Source organism: Armigeres subalbatus, chromosome 3 (assembly GCF_024139115.2).
Source record: "Armigeres subalbatus isolate Guangzhou_Male chromosome 3, GZ_Asu_2, whole genome shotgun sequence".
Taxonomy (NCBI): domain Eukaryota; kingdom Metazoa; phylum Arthropoda; class Insecta; order Diptera; family Culicidae; genus Armigeres; species Armigeres subalbatus.
The window spans coordinates 2,812,600-2,830,353 of NC_085141.1; the positions used below are offsets into that span (position 1 = coordinate 2,812,600).

At 42.4% G+C, this 17,754-nt stretch overlaps 1 protein-coding gene and 1 long non-coding RNA gene across 2 annotated transcripts; both read right to left on the reverse strand.

Moving 5' to 3' along the window:
- Nucleotides 1-1,320: 1,320 nt before the first annotated feature.
- On the reverse strand, nt 1,321-5,014 carry LOC134221426 (transcriptional regulatory protein AlgP-like). The gene is made up of 3 exons (XM_062700617.1): nt 5,011-5,014; nt 1,940-2,274; nt 1,321-1,890 (listed from the first exon to the last, which is right to left on the reverse strand). Exons 1-3 carry the CDS (start codon nt 5,012-5,014, stop codon nt 1,321-1,323), a joined length of 909 nt encoding a protein of 302 aa, XP_062556601.1.
- A 100-nt stretch (nt 5,015-5,114) lies between these two features.
- Nucleotides 5,115-6,171, reverse strand: LOC134224118 (uncharacterized). Its single transcript, XR_009982848.1, has 2 exons — nt 5,648-6,171; nt 5,115-5,581 (listed from the first exon to the last, which is right to left on the reverse strand). It is a non-coding gene; the product is annotated as an uncharacterized LOC134224118 (long non-coding RNA).
- Nucleotides 6,172-17,754: the final 11,583 nt, after the last annotated feature.

The window sequence follows — 17,754 nt, forward strand, 5'->3', positions numbered from 1 at the left end:
CGGTCCTTGCAGATCAACTGCGGTTGGCCCCGAAACGGATACAACACAATCATCTGCAAGCTGCCTTAACGAGCAATTTGGCATGAGACATTCATCAATGTCTCTGACGTAAAAATTGTAAAGAAGGGGGCTTAAACATGAGCCCTGAGGGAGACCCATGTAGCTTATTCGTGAAGTTGCCGAGTCACCATGAGAAAAACTCATACGCTTCTCTGACAACAAATTGTACAAATAATTGTTTAAAATTGGAGAAAGTCCACACGCATGGAGCTTGTCGGATAAGACATCGACGCAAACAGAATCAAAAGCCCCCTTAATGTCCAAAAACACTGAGCCCATTTGCTCTTTTTTTGCGAAAGTAAGCTGAATTTCTGAAGAAAGCAACGCAAGACAGTCGTTCGTTCCCTTGCCCCTGCGGAAACCAAATTGTGTATCTGACAAAAAACTATTCGATTCAACCCATTTGTCTAGCCGGAAGAGAATCATCTTCTCCAACAACTTCCGAAGACATGACAGCATCGCGATGGGGCAATACGAGTTATAATCCGACGCGGGTTTTCCGGGCTTCTGGATGGCTATCACCCTCACTTGCCTCTAATCATCCGAATGTTGCACTCCAGAAACTGGTTGAACAGGCTCAATAAGCGCCTCTTCGCGACGTCTGGGAGGTTTTTAAGCAAATTGAACCTGATTCTATCGATCCCTGGAGCGGAATTGATACATGAAAGGAGAGCAAGCGAGAATTCAATCATCGAAAACGGGCGATCCATGTCATCCGTATCAGCAAAAGCATCACGTAGCTCTTGTTTCATCTGCACCGAATCCGGACAAACTTTCTTTGCGAAGTCAAGTATCCACCGCGACGAGCTTTCACGATCTTCATTTACGGACGACGCGTTGCGCATTCTTCTCCCGACGGTCCACAGAGTTTTCATTGAAGTCTCGCGCGATAAACCTTCAACGAAAGTGCGCCAATATCCACGTTTCTTCACTTTGACCAGTTTCTTGAACTGGATCTCGAGCGCGATGTACCGTTTGTGAAGAACGATCGAACCGTGTTTCCGAAATTCTTTGAAAGCGGCGGATTTCTTGCGATAAAGTTGTGGACACTCGACATCCCACCACGGACTGAGTGGTTTCCTACGAACCGAAGCTTCTGGCACTGGCCGGCTTTGTGCCTGAAGAGCACTGTCAAGGATCAGGGATAGAAACTCGTACTCTTCTCGCGGTGGAAGTGCTTCTATCTGTCGCGACCGTCCTCTGACATCTCCATGCTCTGCATATCCGTGCTCGGTCCGGCTTACTGCAGTGAGGAAACTCTTAAAAACTCACTGCAGTAGCGCTCGAGGAATGGGCTACGATGCGGATGGCTTGCCGGCTGCTGGGCTGGATGCGCCCCGTTCGGCTGGTTTGCTGTCTGCTGCTCCGATTCGGCTGGCTTGCCGGCTGCTCGTGGAATGAGCTACGATCCGGCTGGCTTGCCGGCTGCTGTTTCGATTCGGCTGGCTTACCGACTGCTGGGCTGGATGCGCCCCGTTCGGCTGGCTTGCCGACTGCTTGGTTTGATGCGCCTCGGTTCGCTGGCTGTTTGACGTCTACTGCAGTGAGGAAACTCTTAAAAAACTCACTGCAGTAGCGCTCGTGGGACAAGCTACGATCCGGCTGGCTTGCCGGCTGCTGCCTCTTGCTGATGAATCGGAATGGCTCGACGGATGAGCTTTGGTTCGGCTGGCTTACCGACTGCTGGGCTGAATGCGCCCCGTTCGGTAGACTTGCCGGTTGCTGCTGGGTCGGAATGGCTCGACGGATGAGCTTCGGTTCGGCTGGCTTACCGACTGCTGGGCTGGATGCGCCCCGTTCGGCTGGCTTGCCGGCTGCTCGTGGAATGAGCTACGATCCGGCTGGCTTGTCGGCTGCTGCTTCGATTCGGCTGGCTTACCGACTGCTGGGCTGGATGCGCCCCGTTCGGCTGGCTTGCCGGCTGCTCGTGGAATGAGCTACGATCCGGCTGCTGCTTCGATTCGGCTGGCTTACCGACTGCTGGGCTGGATGCGCCCCGTTCGGCTGGTTTGCTGTCTGCTGCTCCGATTCGGCTGGCTTGCCGGCTGCTCGTGGAATGAGCTACGATCCGGCTGGCTTGCCGGCTGCTGTTTCGATTCGGCTGGCTTACCGACTGCTGGGCTGGATGCGCCCCGTTCGGCTGGCTTGCCGGCTGCTGCTCCGATTCAGCTGCTTCGCTTGATGCGCCTTGGTTCGCTGGCTGTTTAACGTCTACTGCAGTGAGGAAACTCTTAAAAACTCACTGCAGTAGCGCTCGTTGAATGAGCTACGATCCGGCTGCTGCTTCTTGATGATGGGTCGGGATGGCTCGGTTCGACTGCTTCCTTCTAGCGCTCCTACGATGTGCTTTCGTTGACGTTCGTCGTAATTCTCCTCGATGCTCTGCAGTGCATGCGGTTTTATAGCCAGTAATCTTATTCTTTCTCTTTTTCATTGGCTCGCCATGAATGACGTGTATAGCAATAAGGGACCTCGCACAGTAACAATGGGCGGTCGTTTTTTTTTAATCGATAAAACTGCAATTTATCAATTAAAATTTGTTTCAATAATTTCAAAATAATTCCTTTCTTCTTTTTTTGTTTCTGCTTTTATTTATATTGTTCATTATGGTCCATGATGCTACACTATCGACATTACGCCATCAAAGATGGCCTCCGTATATGTGCCCCAATCGATGTGCTTCGTGAGGTCATATGAGAGGTCGATAGAAACAGATTGATTAGGTCCATTGGAAATCGAGACTTCGATCGGCAAATGATCACTACCATGGGGATCTTGGACCACCTTCCAAGTACAGTCCAACGATAATGAGCTCGAACAAATGGAAAGATCTAGACGGCTATCTCTTGCTGGAGGAGCCACTCGTGTAACTTCTCTTGTATTCAAAATTGACATATTAAAGTCGTCGCAGAGGTCGTATATCATTGTTGAACGGTTGTCGTCGTACAGTTCCCCCCAGCCTGTTCCGTGGGAGTTAAAATCTCCCAAGAGCAACCGTGGCTCGGGCATAACCGAGCAGATGTGCGAGAGATCTCTACGAGATATCACGGTGTTTGGAGGAAGATATATCGAGGCGATACTGAGGTCTTTTCCTCGAAAAGTCACCTGACATGCGACAGCTTCGGTGCCAGACATCGGCGCAAGATCGACTCTATAGAAGGAGTGCTGTTTTTTTATCCCTAACAACACCCCTCCATATCGATTTGCCCGATCGCGGCGGATTATGTTGAAATCAGGAAATTGAAGGTTCACATCTGGTGTTAGCCATGTTTCACATAAAGCAAAAGCATCGCATTGTAATTTGTTAACTAAAAATTTGAAAATATCTAATTTTGGAAGAATACTTCGACAGTTCCACTGTAGAATCGAAATCGTGTTACCCTTATTGACTAAGTTAGCCATCGAAGGATACAAATGACTCGAGGAGGGGCATTTTTGAAGCCAGCTGCTTCAGGAGAGGAGTCAGAATAGGAAGAACAGTTTTGACCATGTTCTTCACGGGGTCGGAAGCATCAAAGAAGTTGAGGATGAGCTCCACGATGCCAGAAAGAGTGAACATTGGAGCGCTCGGGGGCTCTTCTACTCGCTCTCTATGCTCTCTTTCTGGCTGAGAAATCGCAAAAATTGGGGCATCTGGGATTTTAGATGTTCCCGGAAGCGGTGGAAACTCTCGATCATCCCGATGTGAAACCACAAAAGTTGAACGTTTTTGAGTATTTCCACCCGCTTTGAATTTGACCATGTTGGATTGGGGCTCACTTTGAGGCTGTTTTTTAGGCTTTTTCGAGGGTCGCTGGCTCTGTTTTATTCTCTTCCTCGTTGAGCCATTGAAAACAAAGGGAACCCCATTTCCAACCTCGGAGTCGGAGCTACCTTGATCGTCCAAAGGAAGAGACGAGTAGATGGTGTCAGAAACGACTGGAGAAGCGGCCTTCCTCAATATTTCGGCGTAACTTCGCCGAGAACGCTGCTGAAGAGACCGTTTCTGGTGGATTCGCTGCTGTATGTACGTTGGGCAAGCTTCAAGAGCATGTGGAGGGCTTTCGTTACAATAGACACATTTCGGTGCCGTCTTGCACGCCCCCTCCACATGCTTCTCTCCGCATGATGCACAGCGAGGTTTATTGCAGCAGTACTGAGCGGTGTGGCCCATTGCTTGCAATTAACACAGTTCATCACCTTCGGTACATACAGCCGAAGAGGTAGACGAAGTTTGCCAATCACTACGTAGTCAGGCAAACGGACCCGGAGAAGGTGACGCAGAAAGAATCAGACGGAGAATAAATCTGCTTCTCTCCCTCCTGCGACACCGAATACATTTCTCGCTTAACTTTTCAAAAGGACCTAATTAACATTTTTTTCATGAATTAATTTGAATAGCGCAATCAACAGAACAGCGTGAAAGCTTTTGATTGCAATACTCAAATTAAATCATGAAAAAAAAATGTTACTTAGGTCCTTTTGAAAAGTTAAGCGAGATTTGTTTGCAATCCAGTATCGCAACAGGAGGCAAAGAAACGTTCTTGAAACGACCGAAACCTTGTTTGTCGCAGGTCATACTTCCCTCCATCAGCACCCCGGCGATCTCACACACTGCTGACGGTAAATAAACCAAATATACGAGAGTGAAAAGCTCACATCTAGTTGGCCTGTTTGCGATCACTGACCGTGACGCGAATCTTACTGGACCCAACCAGGTCAATGGTTGTGGCAGACTATAATCGCTTTTCCAGATCTTTGCTAATCTGGCTGATATTCAAACGTTTGCCTTTGGGTCGAAAGAAAACAACATACGGCCCACTACGACTACACTGTGCCAGGAAAGTACTCTTTAATGGGTAAAAAAGTACCCATTATGAAGTTAAATAGTTCAACTCATTAAAAGAGTAAACAGCGTTTACTCATTAATGAGTAAAAGGCTTCTACGTCAAATTCAGGGGTATTTTTTACCCATTATGGCAAAAAATATTTTGGCAGTAATGGGTATTTTTTACTCTTCTTTATTTTTAGAAAGGCATTCGAATTTTAGTATGATATTCAAACAAAAGACACAATTGCGAGGAATTCATGAAATAATGAATAAATAGAATATTGTTCTTTATTTTGTAGTATGTCAAAACAAATAATTGACAAGCGATTTTCTTTTATAGTAAAAACTAAACCTGTTTTGTTCGCTTATCTTTCTTATCGGTTCACATCTGGCTCAGCAGGTACACTAGAGGGAATATCAACAGCGACTGTGTCTAAAACTAATTCCATGATCGTCGGCGTTCCAAATCTGCGACAACCATCTCTAACTACGTTCCTAGTTGGCGTAATAGGAAAGACAGACGGTCCCCATCCGTTGAATCTCATAAAAGGGAGGATTTGCCAATTTCACATCGTCGATTGCTGGAGTCGACAGAGTCTCGAATGTCTCGATCCTTTTTGACGCATGAATATCCATCCAGTACGCGTTCATCGGATGTTCCTCGAACCATTTTGCAAAATCTTTGTTGCAGGCCCGGTAGTTTGGAGCTCCCTATATATTGATTTGGAACGAGAATATGCTGTTATTGAACATTCGAGGAAAATATAACCAACTCACCTAAGCTTTTATTTGTAAATTCCGTTCGATCCATGCCACGATCGAGCGTTTATCCGCCCCGCCACATGCGCAGTACCGAGAGCAACCTTATTTTGCTTTGTTTTTCGACACCGACTGCCGACTACGACAGGAGCAACAATCATTAAATTTTGTTCAAAAGTTCAACTTGTTTTTCACTCATTAATGAGTAAAAACTCTGAGCTTATAAATGGGCATAAAATGCGCATTATATGAAAAAATAAATTACCCATTATTTTGACAGGTTCATACCTTGCCAAAAAAGGGGTGATTTTTACTCTTTAATGAGTATTGTCAGGTTTACAGTGTAGAGTCGTGAGGGTAGAGCTTGGGACGGGGGCTCATAGAGGAAATTTTAGCGTTGCTGGTGTCCATTTCATTTTAGTTTGGAACACCCGAATGCAACGAAACATTTGACATGGAATACGAAGTACCCCCGCCATCTTCGCCTTCGCGCATTGCGGACACGAAATGCGCCGCTGCAGCGAGGCACAATCTATTTTAAAACTAAACAATTATCACAAGGCCAGAAAAAAAACACACACACACACACACATTAATGAGAGGGGAAGACGAGTTAAAGAAAAAGGAAAAAAACTATTCCAATAAGATGGGGAAGAGAGGGGAACAACGAGAGGGAGCTCAAGTAAATACTGGCGTTCACACTGCTGTGTCGCCGGCTAACGGTTCTGGCAGCACACACTGACTGGATGGACAATCGCCGGGGCGGTGGTGCGGTCGAAGCGAACCACGCTGTTGGTGGTGTTCTTGCCGCAGACAACACTGCAACTGGGTGGATGGTGGCAGGACGGCAGCGTCTGTGTTGGTGGAGACGCACGATGGATGGTGACTGTCGGCGTGTGGCGATGATGCCTGCGCCTGCGATGGACGCCGAAGAAACTGCAAAACTTTGCGTTGTCTTGCAAAAGCAACTAAATGGCTACTTAACTGCTTCAGCTAAGCACCACTTCCACTAAAGCACTATGCTTCAAAACACTTTCGGAAAAAAACCTCTACCTGTACTTCAGGAAAAAAACCAAAAGAGAAGCAGACCGTACGCGGACTTACAACCGTCTCGCTCGGATGCTCGACGTGGAATGTGGGTAGGAAGTGTTGTTCAGATACCTAAGAATATGCGGAGAACTTGCGCGACCTATATAGACATCTGGAGTTGGAATTTGGACACGGCAAATGCTCGGTAAAACGTACCATTGGTACATCGCGTACCTGAAGGAATAAAATAGACCCCATTTTGCGGTCCTTAGCCTCTTACCCAGCAATTTCTATCCCTACCTCCTCGTGGCGCTTGCCGGGATACGAGCAACTGTAGGGAAGATCGGGTAACCAACCTCGGTGGGAACTATGGTCGTATGTTGACAGGGAAGGGGGGATTTGCTCCTCTCCGGAGGTGCAAATCTGTTCGAGCGTCTGTTCTCCATGTTAAGAGCGGCTCAAAACAGCATCTGTTCCCCATGTTAGGGGCGGCTGATCATCGTCCGAGTGCTAGCGAGGGACTCTAAACTAAACTGTACACATGGAGAACGTGAATTCCGGGCGGTGCATCCCATAGCGAACACTTCATTCAAGTACCACATCTACTATGACAGAGCAGAACGAGGAGTTGGCTTCATGGTGATCGGGAAGCAGATGAAGCATGTTATCCGGTGGAAGCCCCATCGAACGATAAGCCTGATGACGTGAAGGATGAGTTCTATGAGAGCCTTAATAAGGCCTACGGAGAGTGCTTGTAGTTGAAAAAATTCGGGCGTGACTTTCCAGCGTCACGAATTCACGAAACAACAGAAAGATGCGTTTCAATATCCAACGCTTGTCAGTTGAAGGAGTTGCTGAACAGTATGTACCACCAGAAGCTGGACGAGCGGATAGGAGATGTCACCGAATCTGGCGACGTCAACAGATTGTGGGAAAGTATCCACGAAGCTTAGGCACTGCACAGCGACGCCAACGGAATGGTTGGTTTGATAAGGAGTGCCAGCGAGTGACGGACGAGAAAAATGTTGCTAGAATGCTAGTGGCTCGTACCCGTTCCAACAGAGAGCGGTACAGTGTAGCAAGGGCAGAAGAGAGACGAATCCACCGCAGAAAAAAAGGGCAACACGGAGAGAGTGTGATAGCTGAAGCGCCAGTGCCCGCCATATGCAATGACCGAGAGGGGAATTTGCTGACAGACAAGACTATGGTGGCAGCAAGGTGGAAGGAGCACTTCTAAGATTTGTTGAACGGTGAAAATGAAGGTGTATTACGGAGCAGGATGGACAGAGTCGGCGACGGTCAAGCTGTGGAACCACCAACGCTAGACGAGGTTAAGAGGGCTCAAAACGAGCTGAAAAACAGTAAAGCTGCTGGGAAGGACGAGATCCCGGTCGAGCTTCTCAAACACGGAAGTGAGCAGCTGCATCAATCAATCCAGAAAATATGGGAGGATGAAGAACTGCCTGCCGGCTGGTTGGATATGAGGCCAACCAATCTATAAGAAAGGGCACAGACTAGAGTGTGCCAATTACAGAGGGATCACCCTCCTGAACTCGGCCTACAAAATCCTGTCGCGTATCCTGTTTAACAGACTAAGACCGCTTGAGGCGTCCTTCGACGGCGAATACCAAGCAGGTTTTCGTGAGGGCCAATCAACGACGGGTCAGATGTTTAGCCTGCGGATGATCCTTGATAAATTCCGGGAGTACAACTTGCAGAGTCACCATCTGTTCATTGATTTCAAAGCAGTGTACGATTCAGTAAAGAGAAATGAGCTGTGGCGGATAATGTCTGAACATGGTTTTCCGGTGAAACTGATTAGACTGATACGTGCAACACTGGATGGCTCGAAATCAAGTCTTATTCGGATTGCAGACGAAGTGTCAATCTCGTTTGTGACCTTAGACGGATTGAAGCAGGGTGATGCACTTCCGAATTTATTGTTCAACATTGCACTCGAAGGTGCTATCAGGAGATCTGGCGTACAAAGGAACGGCCCCATCATCACACGGTCGCATATGCTCCTGATGGGCTTTGCAGACGACATCGACCTTATTGGAATCGATCGCAGAGCAGTAGTGGAGGCTTTTGTTCCATTGAAGAGGGAGACGGCGAGGATAGGCTTAACCATTAACTCCACCAAGACAAAGTACATAGTGGCAGTTATGGGAAGGGGAAGACCAAGTGGTGTTGGTGCAGAGGTAGTGCTTGATGTTGTAGAAGTTGTAGAAGAATTTGTGTACCCTGGAACGCTTGTGACATGTGTCAATGACGTTTCCCGTGAAGTGAAAAGATGTATTGCTGCTGCGAATAGGGCCTTTTACGGATTACGTATCCAGCTTAGGTCCCGCAACATGCAGACGGAAACGAAATTTGCTCTATACAAAACTCTGATTCTACCAGTGGCCTTTTATGGACATGTAGCATGGACATTAAAAGAGGTGGATCGGAGAGCTTTCGGGTTTTTGAGCGAAAAGTGCTGCGTACAATACTCGGAGGGAAACTAGAAAATGGTGTGTGGCGCAGACGCGTGAATCATGAGCTGTATCAAGTATACAAAGGAGAAAATATTGTAAATCGTATAAAATACGGCAGACTTCAGTGGGCTGGTCACTTAGTGCGAATGTCGGAAGAATGAATAGCGAATATTCAACAGAGAACCAGATAGGAGCCGGTGACTTTGTGGAAGGCCACGAACACGCTGGCTGTACGCGGTGGAATCGAACCTGGGGACCTCAAACGTTCGGGGAAACTGCACAGAAAAAAATAATGAAAATTAAAAAGCGCGTAAAAAATAAATACATGGAAAGTTACACTATTTTGGGTGTACATGGATATTTTTTAACAAGTACACCCTAAATGTATGCAATTTCTATAGCATTATGTCAGTTTCTGTGGCATACATCATATAAAAATTGGCTTAATGCAATGGAAATTGCATACATTCAGGCGATAAAATCGTTTAAATTTACGCTCTTTTTGGCATTCCCTTTATGTGCATTACTTTCGTGTAAATTTCAACAACTTTTTCTATCTGTGTGGAGGAACATCACCCAAGACCGACGATTATGGAGCTCTACAATACGCCAGGCATAGGTGTATCGACGCTGTAGCCAACCAGGTAGGTATTTTTTTTTTCCAAGTTCGTTTATTTGGTAGGTTCAGGAGTGTATAACACTTTACGGAGCCATGGTTCTATGTGATATGTACAATCAATATCATTTTATTATACAGTTAGTAAGAGAGGGGTAGAAGCCAGCGTACTCGTGGTGACTCGAGGTTAGTTTACAATATTCAAGGATGGACGGGGCTTAGGATTTGAGATCAGGAAATTTCAGCTTCTCATCCGGGCATCTGGCATCAGGGACGATGTGGCGTGTCGTCGTGCTCGATGAATGGTTCGACTGGGAGCATCTTCCGGATGGCAAGAGCTGTGGAGCTCTACGGAACAAAAAGGCAGAGACTAAACAAAAAAAAACTACTGGTAGGTATTATGGAGTGCTTGTCATGGCTAAAAAGCGTATTTTTTAATGTTTAAAGCAATTAAAATGTAAAAAAATGGCATTTGATTATAATATGTAAATGGTAAAATGTGAAAAAAAATATAAATAATCTTTCATTAAAAAACAGCTTAGTGATGGCATTGTAGACATTGTTGTATGATATGAAATAATATGAAAGTACAAAAACATCAAAATAAATAATCATAAATCATGATATCGAAGTGTAAAAATATGTAGGAAAAAGAAAATATGTGTACATAGGATTCTGTTTTTACACGAGTTTTTCCGCGCGTCTTTTTGATCGTGTGCCTTCAATTCGTAAAGCCCTTGGACATAGTCCCTGCTGCCCACAATCGGCTGAAGTGGCCAATTTGATCGCACATGTTGCATTTCTTCAACCTTGCCGGGCACGCAGCAACATTTATATTATGTCTTCCTTCACAGCGACTGTACCTAATGCGTTTATGTACATAGTTATTTGAACTGACTTTCAATAGAATGTCCTTTGTTGGGTTCGAAGTTGTATCTCTAGTACAGATTTTGTTGCACTGTTTTTTTTTTTCAATTCTAGAATTGAAGTTGTATATACTGGCTGTGCATGTGCTAAGACAAGACAAGACAAGACAAGACAAGACAATTCTAGAATTGAAGTTGTACCGATTCATCTGTCCTTCTCCAAGCATTTCCGTTTCAGTTTTGAATTCTTCGTAGTTGCTACAATTTGATCGACTACCGAATTTTCCAGTTGCTCCTGCATGATCAGCTTCGTAAACTTTGCCAATTACTTTCCGCACATCTGGACCGCCAAACATCATCAGCGTCCATGTGAGGTACGCGTCAAAATGTTCACGCCACTGGTCCCATCGAATCGAAACCGGGCCCTCGGTATCCTCAATTAATGATTGGACCAGTGGATTCACCTGGATGTATGAAGAATTACGTTCGTATACATATCGTGAAACCAATATTTAATGGTTTCATATTCAGTCGGTTCAGAATATTTACTGTTGCGTACAATCATCCCAAATATCGGGTACCGCAAATCAATCCCTCGAGGATCGCCTCTGGGTTCCAATATACACAGATAGAAAAAGTTGTTGAAATTTACACGAAAGTAATGCACGTAAAGGGAATGCCAAAAAGAGCGTAAATTTAAACCATTTTATCGCCTGAATGTATGCAATTTCCATTGCATTATGTCTCTTTTTATATGATGTATGCTATAGAAACTGACATAATGCTATAGAAATTGCATACATTGTACGGAAATATCCATGTACGCCCAAAATAGTTTAATTTTCCACGTCTTTATTTTTTACGCGCTTCTTAGTTTTCATTATTTTTTTCTGTGATGCTTGCTATTATCCCAAAATCATGGGTTCAGCATAACTATGAGTGTCATGCCGAGAGGTTCGCCTCGGGGCTCATTTTTACGGGTCCACGTTTATAGTGAAGAGAGTTAATTCTTCCTCACTTTAACTTCACCCATATGAACCCGGGTTCCACCGTCAAAAGCTTTAAAATCAACCCTAAGAGTTAGTGTTTTGTATGTTTAGGGTCGAAACCTTCTCGCATGGATTTCATCATCAGATTCAGGGTATTCTGCTCCGTTTTCCATCACACTAAACATATATTTAACTCATCGCGAAACAAAGAAATACGGCCCCAATTTTGGCGCTTATTTTTGCTAACATACGTGCTATATAATATAATAAGAAACAAACCAAATACCTTTTCATTGCTTTGTTTTCCGTTCCACTTCATAGTTTTTCGTTTTGGGTGTTTTCTTAGGGTGCCGACAACCTACCACCTTTTTCGAAATGGCATAAAATCAACGCTTAACAAAATTGTTAATAAAAATGTTCCAATAGATGAAATAAAACAAATCTCTCCACCAGTTATTAGCTTATGCCTATTGGCTTCCATTGGTATGCAAATATCACCACATTGTGCAATTGAACGAAAGTTACGGACCAAAAACAAAAGGGTGCCGACAACCGACCACCTTCCCCTATCATTTGCAGTCTACACTGCTAAAAATAACAATATATAGTATATGTGTCGCGATTATAAATTTCTGCAATAGCATAACCCTAATATAATCGATATAGATCCAAACAAACCAAATTATTGCTTATTCGTGACCACACATAAAATTTTTTTGCATGAAGAATGGTTATTTGTGCGCTTATATACATCATAACTTAAATCTATGGATTTTTGCCAATAAAAATGTGAGGATTTTTGGTAGTGTAGCATAAATTAATTTTACACAAAAAATCAAATAAAGCACTTTTGCGTATTTTTTTTTATAAATATCGATTTTATACACCAGCAACACGGCCAAGTTATCAATAAGCTGCCCTTCGGAAAATGTGCCACCGCCCATCGAAGATCGATTGTCATTTTCACCCAATCAGCAACCGGTACGATTGTGACAGAAAATCGGTATCATTTTTAATGACTTTTTGGCACATCATATCCTAGGTCGTAGCATACGTGAACAAATAATAATGACAGTTGTGCGTTGCTTCCGTTTTAAATGGTGTGTCCTTGAAAACGCGAGTGCATTTTGTTTTGGGTTAAGGGGGGCTTGTCCTTAAAAGCAGATAGCTTTGCTTTTTTCCTTTCGAGATCAAATTAATTTGTAATTATAGCTAATGAAAAACGGAACAGTTCTCCCGTAAGGCTTGCGTTAGCACGTGTTAGATCTCCTCAGTATGATTTGCTATTACGATAAAAACTGCACCCAGCTCGAATTGCCTATAAATTATATTTATAGCTTTCGCTGATTAAATCAACCGTGTGTCATAACCAAAATCTTCGTTGCGGTATTACCGAACATTAGGGTGGCTCAAATTAGTATGGGAAAAACTTTGTTAAATTTGGTTCTATTTGATGCCCTGATGCTCTGGATAAAATTTCAGCCAAATCGGTCAACGTTTGGGCGGTGCTAAACTCGTTGGAAGTTTATATGGAAAAATGTATGCAGAAACATCCAAAAACAGTAAATTGCAGCTGGACTACACAACATACGATGAAGAACTATGATACTCATTCAGATCTTGGAGAATTTAATACAGAATGTTATGCACAAAACCGCGAGAAGATTCGAGTTTGCCCGGCTAAGTTATTAGCATTTCTCTGCAGTGGGGTTTGAGCAAATTTCGTTTCTTTTACCTTTGAAAAGAAATAAATTCACCCCCACAACACTCCAGTAAAATGCTAATATCTTTGCGTAATAAACTCTAATCTTCTCGCGGTTTTCAGCATAACATTCTGTATTTTATTTTACAAGAACTGATTGGGTATCATGGTTCTTGGCCGTAAATTGTGCCGTCCAACTGCAAATCACTGTTTTTGGATGTTTCTGCATACATTTTTCCATATAAACTTCCAACGAGTTTAGCACTGCCCAAACGTTGACCGATTTGGCTGAAATTTTGTCCAGAGCATCAGGGCATCAAATAGAACCGAATAAGAGGGCGGCCCATCAAAAAATTTGAAAAAGTGTTTTTTGAGCCACCCTACCGAACATATTGTTCGGTTGATCGTGTACGTAATACGTAATAATAATATAGTCTATGCTTCTGAAGCAGAGGGGGGGTAGTAGTTAACACTGAAGGAGCAGGAAGAGTCAATTAGGAAAGTTTGCTTTGTGTTTGCTGAGAATCAGCTTGATGCAGTCAAACGAATGAAATAAAATTGTGTATGATGTAGTAAACAAAATGTGCTAGAGCACGCATTCCTTTGGTTTTAATATCTCCCTTTCAATTTAATTTGGCGTAGGGGAAAGTAGTCGTTTGTTATAACTTTCGCCCAATTGAACAAAGTGATGATATTTGCATACCTAGTATATTTGCAAGCTAGTAACTGGTAAAAATGGATGTATTCTATGTATTAGACTTTTTTTTTATAAAAGATATGTTTGGTGTTGATTTCATGCCGTTTAGAAAAAGTGATCGGTTTTCGATACCCCAAAAATCCATTCAAAGCAAAAATATGAACTGAAGGCGTTATTGTTAAAAACATCAAGCTGCCGACACCCGACCAGTGCCTGTAACCGACCACCTTCCCCTACATGTCAAATTTTTTCTGCAAAAAAATGATTTTTTGTCAATTTTGATAAGGATTTTTCCTCGTTATAGGAAATTACAATGAAGAAGCAGATCAAAAGGTCTTCTACAGTTTTTTTTAATGCCCAAAGCGGAGCATGATTTAGGTTTCGATTGGTTCACAGTGGCCGTTGAGGTATCCTGCGATCAAACTAGCCCGACAACAACCGCTGTAATCTTTTACCTGATTACATCCAGGTTTTTTTTGGTTTTGTTTTAGTCGTTTAAGACCTTCAGCATCAATGGAACAATGAGTTAACCCCACGAAAAAATTCACAAAAAATCAAAGAAAATTCAGGGGGTATTTAAAAAGCTGTAAAAAATCAGGTTACCCGAGAAATTAATGAATTCCAACCGTGTAAAAAAAACCTGGGTGTAGTTGGAAAAAGCCTCCAAAAAAGCCTTTCAATACTGCCGTTGGTAAAACCAGCAGCCTAGAGATTTGTTCTGATTCCCTTTTTTAGTTTCAAAGAGCCATCTCGAGATCTAAGAGCAGATGTATCAAAGAACTGGTAACGAGCTTGAGGTCTAACAATTGTTCACGTGGATATTTTTGGAACTGTTTTGATAAATTAATAATTAATAGAAAATTAAAAGGAGGTTTATTTTGATATTTCATAATAAGGCCGTTACAAATGTTTAATTTAAATTATGTCCTACTTGTTTTCGAAAGGTCAAGGCGGGGGCGGGGGATAATTAAAAATAAATATTAAAATGGAATAAATCAATAAAACTCCTCGGTTTTGTTGAAGAATGTTTAGAAAATCCTCAAAATTGTCCGTTTTTTTGTTGCCCCCTCAAAAATATTATTTTTGGGCAAAAAAAACCGAGGGGGGGACGTAATTGTTTTTAAATATTTGTATCGGCCTTATACATTTTTGGATGATTCTAGTTGAAGCAACGAGCTATAATTATGTAAATAGATTAGCAGAAAACTATTAAAAACAATGTTCTTTCTGAATATATTTTGCCCCTTACGCAAGGAACCATTATTGATATAAGAAAAAGAAAACTCACTGTTGACTTCTTTCCTCTGTACACGACTTCGATGTCCACAATAAATTTATGTTTGACATTGCTCTTGCGAATAATTAGTCTATCGATCGCATTGCGTATAAGTCGTATCCAATACATTGCCTCGAATAGTCAAATATTTTCTCTAATCGCAACACCCAACTGGCGGATGTTGGATTTTCTCACAATTATGTGAAGGAACATATCAAAAACTAAGCATATCTTTTCTATATTCTTGATTTATATATGTTTGATAAACCAGCAACTTACCAAAACATGTATTAGAACATATGCCTAAATGCTAGATTCTCATACAATTATTGCATAAGATCTTACAATTTTGCAGGCATACCCTGCATTCTTTGAATACAATGTTCTTAGTTTTTCACATGTGTATTTGAACCATATCCATTTCAATCCCATTTTGCTCTTAAATTTGAGCCTTCATTCAGTCTACATTGTGTGTTTGTATTATCCATCTCTAATTCCATATTTTGTTTTTGTGTTGTGCTATATCTCATTGCTTTCGAATTTCAAGCGATGATCTCTCATTTACAGCGGTGCATTTATCACGGGTGAATGAAACGTGATTCAACTAATGGCACAGTTCCTCGTCCATTTCAGATGTGTGAAGAACTGATATTTTGTTTGATTGTTGATTAATTCATACTTGATATAGATTGCCGAACATACATTGGCAACAATCAGCAGAGATATGTCTATCTAATTTCCATAAGAAATACATCTTGTTAAATGTCTAGTTTTCATCCAGATTTGGTTTCGTAACATAAGTGTCTACATGGCATAGCATGAAAGTGAGTTGTCTAGAAACTGAATCTTATATCTATAAGGGAAAGATTAGCAGCTGATATGCATTTTTCCACAATCGTTAATCTCAATTTACCTACTTTGGATGCTTATGAAGGGAACTGGTAAGAGCGAGCTGTTGCTTTGAGTCTATTTTTTTTCGTCGAAATAGGCCAACTCCAGATGTTGTTTGCTAGCCAACTAGACGGGAACGAGCGGGATTTAAAGCGCGTTGCTACTCTGTTCACCTCAATGGGTCAGTAAGGAGAACATGCACTCGAAACAGATTAAACCCAGGCTAAGCAGTCAGTTGGAAAATTAAATTAATGATCGCGCTTTACCGGTTGGATAGATTTGATGATCGATGCCGGTAGCATGAAGTCGGTTTGTTGATCATTAACATGCTGTAAAGTGCGCCAAAGGAATCTCATTACTTGTAAACATCGAATTCTTTAGTTAATTTGCACAACATATTAACAAGGATAATATAAATATTTTACTTGAGTATAATTAACAATGATTAAACGATCATGAAAAACGCTGCGCTACCCGCACACGGCGTGCAGCCTAAGCTAGCTTCAGTGAATTTCACACTGAATTTTTATTAACATCGAAACTTACATTCCGTACGACTTGACAAAGCAATATTTTAGTACAGCACGCCCTTTCGGTTTTCTTTCATTATGTTGAGATTCAATACTCTGCCCAATACCTGGTACACTGGAGTCGTGGTTATGCGTACTTATAAAATATTTCCCTTTTTTACTTTACCAGGGCGTTTAAAATATTTCCTGATTTTTCTTTGATTTTTTGTGGAATTTTTCGTTTGTATCAAAAAATAGAGTATTTTTTGATAAATCTAGAAGCCAGTAAAAACAAAAAAACTTGTAAAGCGACTCCAGTATAAATATGTTTCTTAGCTTATCTCCAAGTGCTAACTTGTAAAATAGAAGCGTAGGGGAAGTGCACCGGTTTTGACCAACTTAGTGCCTAATTTGGCCAACCCTGAAAAATACATATTTTTGCAAAATAATCGATCAGTTGAAAGCAGCGTTGAATCGTGAGGGATATACCTCTTGTTGGAACTAATAAAACCCTCGCGAATTGCTTTATTTTTGGAGTTATTCGCAAAATTGGCCAAATTAGGAACATGGCCAAAACCGGTACAGTTCCCCTATAAGCTTTTTTATTGCGTAAGAAGCAACTTTAGGAAGAAAAACTCAAAGGTGCAGCCCAATCGGGTTGTATGCAAAGGTGACGTAGGATTATACGTAGCTATTTGTCATCATAAATTGTGTCTCTTCATGAACATTGAGCAAACTATTCGGAGGTCAACCGAATCAAGAAGCCGAATAGCAGTTTCTAAACGTGTAAAAAAGAGATTAACACGAATTATTTCCGCTGAAGCCACTCGTCTGGTTTTCAGTGGAGGACTTCAGAATCCTAGAAGACACCATCCTCAAAAATGTCCGAAATAACGGAAAAATAAGCAGAATCTGAACCGCAATCAAACGCAAATATATTTATTTGCTACGTTCGGTTTCCGCCCGCGATGGAAGCCTACGTTTATCGTTGTCTATGGCGTTGTCACCCAGACAAACAATTATTCGGCTTCAATTTTCGAATTTATTCGTTTAACATGGTGATAGTGACGATA

What these genes read in the sequence shown, in the direction of transcription:
- LOC134221426 (XM_062700617.1), bottom strand. An exon ending in CGCATCCAGCCCAGCAGTCG is followed by an intron (nt 1,891 to 1,939) that starts GTAAGCCAGCCG and finishes GCCGGATCGTAG; the next exon opens with CTCATTCCACGAGCAGCCGG.